Source organism: Oryzias latipes, chromosome 24 (genome assembly GCF_002234675.1).
Source record: "Oryzias latipes chromosome 24, ASM223467v1".
Taxonomy (NCBI): Eukaryota; Metazoa; Chordata; class Actinopteri; order Beloniformes; family Adrianichthyidae; genus Oryzias; species Oryzias latipes.
The window spans coordinates 443,375-458,484 of record NC_019882.2 but is presented as its reverse complement, the minus strand read 5'-3'; the positions used below and the strand labels follow the sequence as shown (position 1 = coordinate 458,484).

The 15,110-nt window shown below is 45.5% G+C and overlaps 1 protein-coding gene across 5 annotated transcripts; it reads right to left on the bottom strand.

Annotated features, from left to right (window-relative positions):
• Window positions 1-410: 410 nt before the first annotated feature.
• Window positions 411-7,569, bottom strand: vash2 (vasohibin 2). Of its 5 annotated transcripts, none has more exons than XM_023953233.1 (9): window positions 6,922-7,245; window positions 5,902-6,303; window positions 5,115-5,203; window positions 4,892-4,948; window positions 4,711-4,785; window positions 2,669-2,909; window positions 2,463-2,606; window positions 1,566-1,684; window positions 411-1,060 (listed from the first exon to the last, which is right to left on the bottom strand). In XM_023953233.1, exons 2-9 carry the CDS (start codon window positions 6,223-6,225, stop codon window positions 994-996), a joined length of 1,116 nt encoding a protein of 371 aa, XP_023809001.1. In that variant the 5' UTR covers window positions 6,226-6,303; window positions 6,922-7,245; the 3' UTR covers window positions 411-993. The 5 variants fall into 5 exon arrangements, with proteins under 5 accessions (XP_023809001.1, XP_023809003.1, XP_023809000.1 ...); XM_023953235.1 differs by having other exon boundaries at window positions 2,669-2,906; window positions 6,922-7,240; XM_023953232.1 differs by lacking the exons at window positions 1,566-1,684; window positions 6,922-7,245 and adding an exon at window positions 7,474-7,569.
• Window positions 7,570-15,110: the final 7,541 nt, after the last annotated feature.

Below are 15,110 nucleotides of genomic sequence, written 5' to 3'. Positions count from 1 at the left end.
TTCTGAAAAACCTCAAACGTTTACGTTTCAGAGAAAACGGCATAAAACTTTTGAATCAGGTCTTAATAATTGGAATCTTCCAAAAGCTCCAATGCAAAAGTGGTTCATACGGCCTTTCAGTGGGGGGGTTGATGACATCATCACATCTTCATCACATCCTCGTCTTCAGTTTCTCTAATCTTAATTGCACAGAAAATGTCGGCATGTCTCAGAGCAGCTCGTCTTTCTCTGAGCCGATTAAAAAAGTTTGTCTATTCATCTAATCTATTGAAAAAGTATTTATTGATCTTTCAGATCCATAAATCTGATTTAGTTTTCTGTCGATCGTTTTCGTTTAGTGAAAAATATTTTCAACTTTTATTTTGAAAAACTCATTAAAAACACTGATTTCAGCAGCGACTCAAACGATGGAGAATAAAAAGTCTTGATTTTTATTCAAACATCACATGTGGCTACATCTGCAGATGAAAACACTCAGGGGGGGTCACATGTTTCCAGGGGTCCTGGCGCCGTCCACACGGGACATTTGTGCATCCGCTTTCACACAGCCGTGCACGTGAGGCGTGCACGAACACGAGGACACGTCTGTCTTCAGGAATATTTCAGAGAAAAACCAAAACATGCAGATAAAACTCATTTCCACGCGGGCCTGACTGGACCTGACTGGACCTGACTGGGCCTGACTGGACCTGGCTGGACCTGGCTGGGCCTGACTGGACCTGACTGGACACACGGACCTCCAGCTCCAGTCCTTCAGGGACCGGACGGCCCCCCCCAGACTCAAATGAAGTTCTGGATTTTCAGCAGGAATTCCTGAGCTGAGACTTTATTTTTGGCCTGGATTTTGAAAAATCAAAGCAAGCTGGCAGCTTTAAGACCTGCAGACCAGACACGGTGGACTGGAACAGACCAAGTCCAAGTCCTTCCGCACCCCCTCCGCTTTAGACATCAGCTGATCCAGGTCCAGACCCCCCCGCCGGCGTCTGCACACGCTCAGATGCGGATCTGGTAGCCATCGCTGAGGGTGCTGAGCTCTGCTGGTCTCCTCTCCACTGAGGACCTGAAGGAAAGCAGTCTCTAATCAAGGGGGGTTTGTTGTAGCTGGAACTGGGGGGGCAAAAACATTTCTACAGGGAAGAACAGGAAACGAGAGGCTCAGAACCCCCCCATCCTTTTCTGTTAGCATTTGCTACATGCTAGCTAGATTTCTCAGAGTTTGGTCTTTTTACTGTTTACTTCTTCAATGCAGTCGTGACAGACGCTTATCCACAGTCAGCTAAAATCCAGCTGTGATCATCTAACTGAAAACTTCATCATCAAAATGTCCCTCCTCGTCATCATCATCACCATCTGTAAACCTGAGATGAAGAGTTTCACCTTCATGCTTCTGAGGTTTCCGTGGACTACAGCCGACAGCAGCATCACATGACTCTCTGAGGGGGGGGGGCAGAACAAGCTCTGAGCTGCTGCTGACCCCCCCCCCCCCCCCCCCCCCCAAGATGCTAAACTCTGCAGAGACATGAGTGATGGGGGGCGGGGCCTCAGCTGGACTGATGGTCACTTACGATTTGTCTCTGCGCCGCACCAACAGCTGCTGGGCGCTGCCCTGCCGTCGCCGTGGCGACAGGGACTTCCCTCTGCTGCGCTCCTTGATGGGAGACTGGGCACTTGAGGACTTGAGGATCTGCAGGGACGGAGGAAAAGTCAGACGTTCAAACATGGCCCGACCATCACACTACCACCGCCGTGCTTCAGCCTAAGCAGACATGAACTTCAGGAGCCTCATGGTCACATGACCTGCTGCTGGCAACACGACGCCCAGCTCCAGATCTGCTCTGAGGCCAAACGGATCCGGGAGTTCAAGACCTCGTAGAAGAGTCCAAATGATCAGAACCTCAAACTGAAGCTACAAACCGGCAGATTGGGAGGTTCGGACCGAACCCCAGAACCCCAAAGCAGGAGGTCCAGGACGGACTGAGGCAGCTGACTGGTTCCGTCAGTAGAGGAGGCTCGAGCTCTGGATGCCCCCGTCCAGGTCCAAACTGGACCCCCCCCATGTCCATAAATATCTGAGGTTCCCAGCCGCAGTACAACAAGGATTGGGTTCTTTAAAGCTTTTGGATCGTGTGACCCTTAAAGCCGATCTGTGCCGTCTGTGGTCCAAACCATCTGTTGTAGCTGGAACTGCTGTGGCCCGGTGCGGACAAACGTCCAGAACCTCAAAAGTCACAGGTTAGCTTCACACGGACCACAATGCATTGGGGCTCTTTTGACCCCTGACTCCCTGACCGTCTTTGAGATTTTCAAATTAAAAGCTTCTGCTGTTGTTTTGTTGTCGTTGTTGACTTCGGGTTCTGACCGTGTTTTTAATTAAACCTCCTTGTTTTTCATTCTGGTTCTGGTCCAGAATGGAGGGAACAGAACACAAGTGAAAGTTAGGCAGCAGTGAAACCAGAGCGAACCTTCATCTTCATGTCCCGACCGTGTTTCTCCAGCTCCTTCTTCATGTCTTCGGCTCCGAGCCGGGAGGCGTTTAGCACCAAATACTTCCACTCGATTGGCTGGAAGACGTGGGGGTCGTGAGGCACGTACAGGCCGATCTTCACCTGACGGGAGAGGCACATGTTCAGGCGTCCACCGCCCTCCTCTTCATCGCCCCGCCCCCTACCTTAGCCAGAGTGTGCTGGTATTTCTGATAGGAGCTCTCGAACTCGGCCACCAGGTCTCCCAGGGTCCGGTGGGTCAGCGGCTTGTCCATCAGGTCCTGGCGCCGGCTCATGCCCAGCGACCCGTAGCGGCCGTTGCAGTACACGCCCAGAACCACGTGGTGGAAGCAGTGACCCGAGAAGTGGGTCTTAAAGCTGATGGGGAAGCGCTCCAGAGAGGTCATCCCATTGGTCAGGTAGCTGCTCAGAACCGTTAAGGAGCCTGCTGGTTCTGGTTCTGGGTCAGACGCCCCAAATAAACACAGCGGCGTAGAGAGAGGATGACTTTGGTCATGTGACCCACTGTTCTCTTTGCAGGGTGTGAATAATTAGTGTGCCCCCCCCCCCCCCCCTTATAGGGCTTTGGGCAGAACCGCGGGTCAGAACTTTTAAAACCACATGATCTCCTGCTGAAGCAACAACACAAACACACTCAGAGACACACAACCATCTGGGCAATCTCTGTCCTCCACCAACCATCTGCTGGAGACGGAATCGGGGGCTGTGATTGGCCGGGGCGGCTGTCCATCACTATTCAGTGACTGGGTCCATTCATTATTCAGAGAGACATCTGCACACCGGACTGACACACGAAACCGCTCCAGGAACAGGTTCTGGTTCTGGGTGTGGTCCAACCGGAGCACAGACTCTGCACCCCCCCCCCCCACCACCACCACCACCACAACCAACACTGAGGATCAGCAGGAAGGAACCAGACGGTCCAGCAGAACCTGGAGAACCTCCAGGAGAACCTCATCTGGATCCAAAACCTGATCCCATTTCCCCACAGAGACGGTTCTGATGTCCCGACCAGAAGGAGTTCACTGGTTCAACGTCAGTGGATCCACAGGAGGTTCTCTACAGGTTCTCTGCAGTTTCTCTATAGGTTCTCTACAGGTTCTCTGCCAGTTGTCTACAGGTTGTCTGCAGGTTCTCTACAGGTTCTCTGCAGTTTCTCTATAGGTTCTCTACAGGTTCTCTGCCAGTTGTCTACAGGTTGTCTGCAGGTACTGTACAGGTTCTCTATAGGTTCTCTACAGGTTCTTTACAGGTTCTCTACAGGTTCTCTACAGGTTCTCTGCAGGTTCTTTACAGGTTCTCTACAGGTTCTCTACAGGTTCTCTGCAGGTTCTCTACAGGTTCTCTGCCAGTTGTCTACAGGTTGTCTGCAGGCTCTCTAGAGGTTTTATGCAGGTTCTCTGTAGGTTCTCTACAGGTTCTCTGCCAGTTGTCTACAGGTTGTCTGCAGGTTCTTTACAGGTTCTCTACAGGTTCTCTACAGGTTCTCTGCAGGTTCTCTACAGGTTCTCTGCCAGTTGTCTACAGGTTGTCTGCAGGCTCTCTAGAGGTTTTATGCAGGTTCTCTGTAGGTTCTCTACAGGTTCTCTGCCAGTTGTCTGCAGGTACTGTACAGGTTCTCTATAGGTTCTCTACAGGTTCTTTACAGGTTCTCTACAGGTTCTCTACAGGTTCTCTACAGGTTCTCTACAGGTTCTCTGCCAGTTGTCTACAGGTTGTCTGCAGGTTCTCTACAGGTTCTCTGCAGTTTCTCTATAGGTTCTCTACAGGTTCTCTGCCAGTTGTCTACAGGTTGTCTGCAGGTACTGTACAGGTTCTCTATAGGTTCTCTATAGGTTCTCTACAGGTTCTTTACAGGTTCTCTACAGGTTCTCTGCAGGTTCTCTACAGGTTCTCTACAGGTTCTCTACAGGTTCTCTGCCAGTTGTCTACAGGTTGTCTGCAGGCTCTCTAGAGGTTTTATGCAGGTTCTCTGTAGGTTCTCCATTATCCTGTCCCCATTTCAGGGTTGAATTCGCTGGTGAAATCTTAAAAGTTGAATCCAGTTTCCAGCTCAGTACATGAAATAAAGAACAGCTGATCAGATCCTCTAAAGGAGAAACTCCTCCACTACAACACACATCCTGATTCCTGTGTTAGATTATTGAAACTCCAACAGACTCGGTGTGTATTTGTGTTTGTGTGTGTGTGTGTCAGATAAGGATACATCCCCAGGATCACAGCCTCCAGACATTTGATTGGCAGAGACTCTCGGATCATCTCCCTCGCCGTCTCCATCAGCCTGGGAGGAGTTTGGAGGGTGTTAAGGTTCTACAGAACCAAACGGTTCTAGACCCGGTCAGGAGTTGGGGTCAAACGTTTGTTGGTGACGCGTGAGGCGGACTCACCCACACAGCGGCCGGCTCTTCTTGATCTCAAAGAACTGCGTCCCGGTGTGGTTGTATCTGGAGCAGATGTCAGGAACAACAACTTTCTTCAAGAACCTTCAAAACGTGGAACCGGAGGACCGTCACATCTGCCTCATGTGGAGCAAACGTGACAACAGGAAGGTTCTAGCAGGTTCCTCTGGTTCCATCAGTGAGGCTAAGACGGGTTTGGACTGAAAGATACTGCAGAGCCTTCATGTACTTCTGGACCGTCAGCAGCCAGTCAGACACCGACATGGACGCTCGGAACGTCGGGACGGCAGGAACCGGATGCTGAAAGAGAACCACACACATCATCCCACGGTTCCTGACGTTCTCCGAGTTCTTCTGGGAGATGCAGCAGAACTCCAGAAGACGGAGACAGGAATCCGAATACCTGAAGATCACAGCGGGTCACTGACACAAACCAGAAAGTGGGTTTCTGTTACCATGTTTGGGGGAGGGGTCTCAGAGATCACATGACCATCACACGGATGATCCGTGACATCTGAAATGATTGACAGGCGAGGAGGAGGAGACCTGGCTTCCCTCTTCACAGCCGATCTTTGTGCTGAGGTCCAGAGGGACTTTGGCGCCGTTCTTCACGTGTTCCCGCGGATTATCCAGATCCCGGATTACAGAGGTGGGATTATGTGGGCGGGGTTTCACATGTCAGCTGCTGCCATGTGAAACCCCGCCCACAAACGCCTCCTCCCTCACAGAAACTCTTTTTCCATCTTTGCAGCAGCTGCTTATATAAGGGTCACCCCCCACCTCCCCTCAGATATATTATCAGGTTACATGCAACAGCTGACCCCCCCCCTCCCAAAAGAAAAGAGGCAGAGGATCTGGTTCCTGCGTTCTCTGACCTTCATCCCCTCAGGGGTCCTTCAGAGACCTGCAGCTCCTCTGCAGAACTACAGCAGACCCCCCCCCCCCCCTTCTGTTTCTAATATGGGGGAGGCCCGGGGGGGTCGTGCAGGGTCTCTTACTTTGGGGAGGTACGAGGCGTTCCGGATCCGGGTCACCATCTCCTGACCTTCGGGGTGCAGCGCCGCCACGTGGGTCCACATCCGGTCCCAGGTGGAACTGTCGATGGGGAAGCCGCTGCGGTTGACGTAGAACTGGACCCCCCCGTCCTTCCCGTCCTCCTCCTCCCCTGGAGACTGGGGGCTCTGGTAGGGGGGGGAGGAGGAGGACGCCTCCTGTCTGCTGCAGCGGAGGAGGTACAGGGAGCCGGAGCTCCTGGACCGACCGTGTCTGCTCAACTTGGCCGGGGAGGTCCCGGTCCGGCTCGGGGGGGTGGGTCCAGTCATGGATCCAGAGGAGCGAGGAGGAGGAGGAGGAGTGAGGAAGAGGCGCCTTCTCCTCCTGTCAGTGAGACATGCTGAACCCTGGAAGGAGAAACAGAAAAAAACCTTTGGACCAGAACTTCTGTGAAACCACACAGACCAGAACCAGACCAGGACTTCTGCAGAGATCCAAACCAGACCAGGACTTCTGCAGAACCCCACAGACCAGAACCCGACCAGGACTTCTGTAGAACCACAGAGTCCGGGACCAGACCATGATCTCTGCAGAAACCAGAACCAGACCAGGACTTTTGCAGAACCACAGAAACCAGATCGGAACTTCTGCAGAACCACAGAGACCAGAACCCGACCAGGACTTCTGTAGAACCACAGAGTCCGGGACCAGACCATGATCTCTGCAGAAACCAGAACCAGACCAGGACTTTTGCAGAACCACAGAAACCAGATCGGAACTTCTGCAGAACCACAGAGACCAGAACAACCAGGACTTCTGCAGAGATCCAAACCAAACCAGGACTTCTGCAGAACCACAGAGACCAGAACCAGACCAGGACTTCTGCAGAACCACAGAGTCCGAGACCAGACCATGATCTCTGCAGGTTTAGTGATCATCTCGTCGAACTCGTCAGAACCGGATTATTCTGAAACAGACAGTCATCTGACTCCTGATCCGGGATTTTCGTCCAAATCCGAGCCTACCGTGTGTCACATGCTCCTCGCCCCCCCGCTCGAACCGGTTTTCTGAGAGGAATGGATCGGTGAGACGCGAGATCCATTCATGGGGGGTGAGCTCCCCCGCCGCAGCCTGGAGGGGGGGCGCAGTTTATGTCTAATAAGGCTCGTAACTCTCTCTCCCCCCTAGTGTGTGTCAATACTCAAAATCCCGACATTACCAGCGCGTACATCCGTTCCGTTTGAAAGTAAAAGTCACGTGACCTTGTTCCATGGCGTTCTACACAGTATACTAATGCATAAACGCAGAACAACCCAGACTGTTATATGTGCTCCTGTTTTCAGAACCCCGCAGCAGCAGCTTGAGGGAGCTTCAGGTAAACATTTACACTACTCCTGTCTTATTTTGAAAGTAAACAGGAAGTTGTCAGCTGTCGCTGTTCTCCGTTCTCTTAACGGAGGGGCCGTTATTTTAGCTCGTTTTTTCACTTCCTGTCCGTCTAAAACCACCGCTCAGCCCCAACAGGCACTTCAAAGGCTGCATTTATGCTCTACAGATTCAACCATTTCATCTGTTACCTTAATAAACGCGTCTTTCAGCTTTTATAGTAACCCGACCGCCGCTGTGTTTAGCGGCTTCCAATTGGTCAATTCAACAAAGGAGGGCGGGGCTGAAATCCAGCTCTAGAACCAACACTGCGCTGTGATTGGTTTATTTGTTTATTATGATAAGTAAACAAACCCTAACATCAAATTTTTTGTCTGGTAATTTTATTTAAATTATTCGAAAATGTTTATGAACTTTGACTTATTCTGTTGATGACGTCACGAGTTTTGAAAATCAGGGACAGAACCCAAATCCGATCTCAGTCTCCACGTCTGGATGAGGTTTGAAGATGAAGGTTTGCTGACAGAGTTTAAAAGGTTCAAAGCTTTTTAGGGTCTTCAGAACCGCTGAAACATGCAGGAGTCTCCTGCGGGGCTGGACCTTCCCCAAACAGGAATTCTGATTCTGGAGAATCTGAAAAATAAGAGAAGGAGCAAAAGAAAACATCTCCGTGAGGAAACGTCCCCTGAGCTTTACCGCCCTCTGCTGGTTAGAATGAGTCATTACATCTTAAATCTTTCTAAAATGTATCTGTGGTTAAGAAAAGGACTGACAGTCATAGAATCACGACTTTACCCCTTGTGCTGTCTTAGATGACCCCCCCCCCCCTTACAGTGACATGTTCCCCCTACCATGACAAAAGGTGGATAAAGGTGGAAAGATTTCATGTAATCCATGGACACCAGTGAAGATCACAAATCATTGAAGAAAAAAGGTTCAGAGCTCTGTCTAGTGGGTCTAGATGAGTGTTTTTCAACCAGTGTGTCTGCCGCGACACACAAGTGTGCCGTGGGAAATTGCCCTCATTAACTGATTTAACCGCATTTTCCATCTCCTGGATTTCAACTCTTTGTAGTTAGGTAGATAGGAATATGAAAGATCATAAAATACTTTTTTCTTTGTGTTTCTTTGATTCTATTAAAGACATTTTGATAAGAATGATGGTACCGCGATTTATCCGTAATTCAGCTGTGAAAGCATTATTTGCAGATGATGGAGGCTTGTGGAAGAGGGGACGGAATATTCGTTATGTGGAGAGAAAGATACAAGACGCGATTACGGAGGTGGAAAACTGGTCTTATGACTGGGGGTTAAAATTTTCTGTGACTAAAACAAAATGCATGGTTTTTATACTAGGAAACGTGGAACTGTTTTGAACTTAAGGTTATATGGTGAAGCAATGGAGCAAGTGCATAGTTTTAGATATCAGGGAGTTATATTTGATACAAAGCTGAAATGGACAGAGAATATTGATAGTATAGTAGGGAGATGTAAGAAAGTCATAAATATAATGAGATGCTTGAAAGGTTCTGGGTGGGGAGCTAGTGCACAGGCTTTTAAACAAATATATGTTACAATGATTAGATTATGGAATCATTGTTTACAATACAGCGTGCAAAACGCTGTTACATAAGATTGAGGTCATCCAAAATCAGGCATTGAGAATATGCACTGGGGCTATGAGGTCAACTCCTGCTGTGTCATTACAAGATGAAATGGGGGATTTACCATTGAATCTCAGAATTAAACAACTGATGCTTAATTATTGGGTGAAAAGCAGGGTTGTGTAGATGTAGAACACATGGTTAGGAGAGCTACTGGTCCTAGTTGGGAAAGTGGTAGTGGGTCAAAAGAAAGTATTGCTTGGAAATTAGCTAGTTTAGCGAGAGAAGCAAACATTCCTGGTAAAACCCTAGTTAAGTCGTTTTTGTACCCGACCACTCCTTTCTGGGTTTTTCCAACCATTCAAGTGGATTTGTATCTCCACAGGACGATGGAGGGTAGCAAAGGGGAGGACAACTGGGATGAGATAACAGCAAACAGGTTAGACACGCTCCATGCTTCATTTATCCCCATATTTACAGATGGATCTAAAGACCCAGAAACTATGAGAACTGGGTTTTCTTTCTGGATCCCTGCATTGGGGAAATATGTCGGAATTAAGACGTCAAAGGATCTTTCAGTTTTTTCAGTTGAAATGTTGGCAACATCATATAGTTTAAGCTGGTTAGAAGAAAATAGAGTTGGAGATGGTATAATTTGTTCAGACTCATTGTCAGCTTTGATGTCTCTGAAGTCTTACTATTCTGAGAGCAGATCAGATATATTATATGAAATTTATGAGAGTTTGTTCAGGTTAAAAAAATTGAAAATAAACATTAGATTCATGTGGGTACCAGCACATAGGGGGGTGGAGGGAAATGAAATGGCTGATTTTCTGGCTAAAAGGGCATTGAAACGGGGAATAGAGATAGAAATTCCATTAGCTAGAACAGAATTTAGGGCGATTATTAGGAGGCATATTATGGACGAATGGCAGACACATTGGGAAAGGGAGAGGAAAGGTCGACATTTATTTAGTATTCAGGACAAAGTAGGGAGAGGTATGAATAGCCAAGTAAACACCAGAGATCATAGCATAATATCACGGTTGAGGATGGGACACAATGGTTTAAATAAAACATTGCATCTCATACGGAAACACCCAACAGTTTGTGTGAGTGTGGGAAAGGGGAAGAGTCAGTGGAGCACGTTTTATGTCACTATGACCTGTGTAGAGAGGAAAGACGACAACTGGAAAGTAGAGTACAGTCGATAGAGGGTGAACACCTTAGTTTAAAGAAGCTTTTGGGAGGGGAGGAGAATTTACATGGTGTGATTATAGGTTTGTTGAAAAGAACCTGGGGCCTGTTGCACAAAAGTAGGATAAGGGATTAAGCCAGGATATCTTGGTGATCCTGGCTCCATTGATCCCCAATCCGGTTGCACTATAGCTGGATAGGGGGCAGGAGGATATGTTATGGGATAAGTTACCATGGAGATTTATTCTGTGGAGCTAGCCTGCTCCAGACCAGGCTAAATTCCAGGATCTATTTTATCTCATCCCTAATGTCAGTCAGCATTCGCCACAAATGGAAACCAATAGTTATTTCATTGCTCACTATACATTGTTATCACATATAACTAGACCCACTGTCATTATTTAAACGTTTGTGATCATTAATTTCAATCATTTTGGATAAATAATGAGTTTTAGATGATGTTGCTATCATTAGATAATTTACAGTTTCCCATAGACTTTAAGGCTATATGTAACATGATAGAATATTAGGGACACAGAGGGAAAAAAGACAAGTCATAATATTGTAACCAGTTGTTTTAAAGGAGGACAGTTGTTAAAATGACAGATGTGGGGCATTTCATGAAATTGTCCTTCAGTATGGTTTCATAAACGAAGACATGCTGATGTGCCAGAATATGAAGTATCACATTGTCATAACTATCAGAACTGTAAAAAGAATATGTTGCTTTTCTGCAGAAAGAACCAGCCTCATAAATTTAGGACTTTATCCTTTTTTCCTCAGTGGGGCCCTAGTACTCTGTCATATAAACAAATACACATTCCATTTAAAACACAATGTGTAACATTATGTTCCTTTATTGAATAAGGACAAAACTAAGCAGGTAAACTACACTCAAAAAACGTTCACTTTGATTGAACATAAAAAAATGATGGAAATGATTTCCACATGATTAGATAGTTACTTGAACAAAAATGAATCATATTGGTCCTACTCAATGTACTTAGGTTCAAACTAATAAATTTAAGTTGATTCAATCTAAATACTACAGTTGGACCCAACTTTAAATTAATATTGTTGCTCACTCTCAAAGGATAAAAGTTGATCCAACTAAACTGAATCACTTCAATTGGTCACACCTCATTAATTTAAGTTTATTCAACTTAAATATGTATGACTACCTAACACAATTTATGTTGATATAACTTAATTTTTTTCTTTAATTTTATTTATACATCGGACATTAATAATGTTTTCAAAAGTTACAACGAATGATTTTCACATCGAGGACACAAATTACCAGCACAGTCCCACTTCACAAGACAGGAGTTCCAATACCGCGATTTCTTCCTTGAGCACAGTAACTAACAGTTTACCGCACAAGGCGGTTGGTGATCATCCTCTCCCACACTCTAACTCATGGTGCAGAAAAAAGGACCATAACAGTTTAAATCACTAGTTAAAACAGAGTAAAACAGCTAGACAATAAAACCCTTAGACGCTTAGACCCCAATCTGCCCAGATAGACAAAGAAAATGGAATCCCACAATTCCTTGCGATTACTAATGTATCCAATTTAACGGTATCATATTGGATCAACATGATTGAAATTAGTAACTTTTAAATGGATTATTTTTATGTACGATCGACATGATTCATTCACGTAAGATTTACAAACATAAAATATTCTGGTTGAAATGACAACTTACATTTTCATAAACTTAATTGGCTGGTAATTTAATTTACTTCTGTTTTGAGTGTGCTTTATCTCTGTGGTGGTGTTGCCTTTCTTCTTAATTATATCTTTTACCTCCCCGTATGCCTCCATGAGGATTTGTGCTTCCGACGGGGAAAAGTACGCGGCTCTAGTTGCCATGGTAAATCAGTGAATCTGTGATCTGTGGAGGGGTCTACTTGAGTGAGCCGTGAGCGCGCACCTATCCAGGGGGGTATTCCATGTTTAAATGTTTAAACTAGCCTGACTCTAAGCCTGAACTCTGGCTGAAAACCGCCTGAACTCGCTTACTCTGGGTATGTCGGTTCCTAAAGACCAGGGGCCTGTTTCAGAAAGGAGGTTCAACCAACTCTGAGGTTGAACTTGAACTCTGAGTTGGTCAATCGAGAGATTAACAACTCTGAGTTTTCTGTTTCAGAGAAGCTGATCGGAGTTAAGTCAATCAACTCTGAGTGGACTGATTCGGAGGTGAGCGTGAGCACCGCGACTATAAGAAGCCATTATCAATGGAGCGCAGATATCACGAGTCACCATGGCAACCGTGAAAAAAAGAGGTCTGCATATTTTTCGCCAGCTGAACTTGACGTGCTGCTGCAGAGTTACAGTGAATATGAGCACATATTCCAGAAGAAAAGCAACACCGCTGCATCTGCAAAACAGAGACAGTTAGCGTAGAAAACATAGCTGCTCAAGTTAATGCGTAAGTTTGCATTTAAATCATTGGTATAAAATATTGGCTGTAATAACTTTTTAAGTAGCGTAAGGTGTGAAATAAAAAATGGCTATATTTAGGAGTACTTTTGAAGTGTTCTTCCTGGTGTAATTGCAAGAAATGCTGCATAGTGTACAGAACCAATCTGGGGGAAAATGCCTTTAACGTCGGTAATGTTTAGAGGACTTTCTTGTTAACCTTCCCCTCTTGCAAACGTTGGTCAGTTTAATATTAATACATGCAATTGTGTTTTTAAAAGTGAACTTTTGTCTACTGTTGAACCTTTCAAGACTTGTCCTTTCTTTTCTCTCGTCTTTCCGACCGACAGTGGTCAGAAGCTCAGGGGAGATTTCCTTCAGGGCCGAAGGGAATTCTCCTTCGGGGTTCACTTCCTGTTGGAAACCCTCAACCTCCAGAGCGGATTAAGAATGACTCCAAAACAGTTATTCTGGGAATGACACCTTCTCTTTATTGAACTAAGTGCTCCGTCCTCCGAACACACAATAATTACCACGCACACACCTCTGCTCCGTGCTCACACCCCCCCCCATCTGCACCTGCACTCGCACCCCGCTCAGCACACACACGCTGCAACACTACCCTTGTATTGATGAAGTGGTATAGGTTTATATGGGATTAAGAAAGTAAGCAGTGCTAGAAAATTGTGTTTCCAAAAAGTAATTGTTACATTAATCTAATTCAATGTCCCTGATTTCATTTCCATGTAGATTCAATCCTGCAGGAATTAAAAGAACATGGCAGCAGCTAAAAATGAAGTATAAAAACACAATTTAATCAGGTCAAATTTGAGTATGTCATGGATGTAAGCTTTGTTGACAATATTTGACATATGAAACATCTACATAGCAATACAGATCTAATGTTGTTTTCATTGTATATATGTAATTGACTGCAACGAAAAACGGTAACGCTCAAACAAAAACGTATGGAGCAATGACACAAAATCGAGTCTAGGTCTCAAAATCCTCGTACGAGGTAAATATAATTCTCTATGAATTAATGCAGCCTCCTCGTCTATTGGGTCCTCCAGAAAAGGACAAGCCATTCTTGTCACTTAGACCGTCTCTGTGTGACGGAAATGTGGGCAATGAAGGTTAAAGCGACAAATACCACTTCGTCTTTAAAAAGGGGAGGGGACCGGCAGAAACTTTGAGTTTGGAGAATAAAACCTGCTCCTGACCAGGTTAGGTTCACAGCATAAGTAACCATGGATACTGACTCCGAGTATAAGTTACCTCTCTTTCAGAAACGGGTTTAACTTACTCTGCTTTCTCTGGTTTAACAAACCTCCCATTCTGAAACGGAAAACCCAGGGTTTCCCTGATTTCAGGGTTAATGCACTCAGAGTTTACACTTAACCTCCTTTCTGAAACAGGCCCCGGATATGAGTTGGCGTAATTACGCTCGACTTGGTAACCCTGGGTTAACGCACGGTACATAAAGACATTCTCAATAGATCGCCGATATCTGGAGTCACCATGGAAACGCGTGGTGAAAAAAAAAGAAAGCGCGACACTTGAGACAGAAGTGAAACGGAGTCTGAGATTTTAATGACAGCGGATAGAAATTATAAGTCCATCAAAAAAGTAACACGGCTGAAAGATAATTTAGTTAAATTTATTCAAACTCAATAATTGTTTATACAACTCAAATTTACGTATTTATCTAACTAAATGTCACATTACTCCATTAATCTTTTTTCCATCTTAATTACTTATATTTCTTGAACTTTCATATGTCTAAGTCTGAGCCGGCAGATATGCTCATTTTTATAACAATAAAAAGAACGGAAAAAAAATGCACGGAGTGCAAAATTTCATTACAGAATATTCCATCACTGTCATAACAGGTTTGGGTGGTAGAGGTGCTATATAAACTCATCATCCTCTCCTTTACTCTCACTCATGGTGCAGAGACTTAAGCACAGTAGGACAAAGTAGCTCAGCAAAACACGGTGAAACACAGTAAAACGGCTATACAACTAAACACATTTGGTCAAAAAGTCACACTTAAACCACACTCTGTCCTGACTAGTTTACTGGGAAAGATGGCTGCCAATGCTTTTCTCAGCCTAAAGGCCTGATTCAATCCATCAAAAATCGCTAAAATATGATGACATCCATCAAAAGTCAAGACATTGGTATTTCTGCTTTATGTATCCACTTTATTCTACTTGATAATTTCGACAATTAGTAGTTATTGTATCCAGAAAGAAGAGAACTACCGTGCAGCGCATGTCATCCTCTATTGGGACTCGGAGCAAGATGTCCAGTAATACCAAGTTAGCTGCTGAAATTGCAGAAATGAAGGAATCTCTGAACTTCTTGTCAAGGGACATCAGTGAAGTGTTAAAAAATCAGAAATCACTGACAGGTCTCATGGAAAAACAGATCCAGGAGTTAAAGGCTGTCATCAAACTAAAGGATGTAAGGATTGAACTCCTGGAGCAAAAGGTGGATGACTTGGAGCAGAATTCCAGAGCAGATGACCTTCAGCTCACAGGGCTAGAGACCAGACATCAAAGTTATGCCCGGGCTGCTGGTGTGTTTAAGGTGGTGA

Bases quoted from the DNA above. Each gene is read 5' to 3' on its own strand.
- vash2 (XM_023953232.1), bottom strand. From the start codon at position 6,225: ATGACTGGACCCACCCCCCCGAGCCGGACCGGGACCTCCCCGGCCAAG. The intron at 4,949-5,114 runs GTATCTTTCAGT...CATCTGCTCCAG, and splicing joins AAGTACATGAAGGCTCTGCA to ATACAACCACACCGGGACGC. The intron at 1,061-2,462 runs GTTCGCTCTGGT...GCTTTCCTTCAG, and splicing joins GTCGGGACATGAAGATGAAG to GTCCTCAGTGGAGAGGAGAC.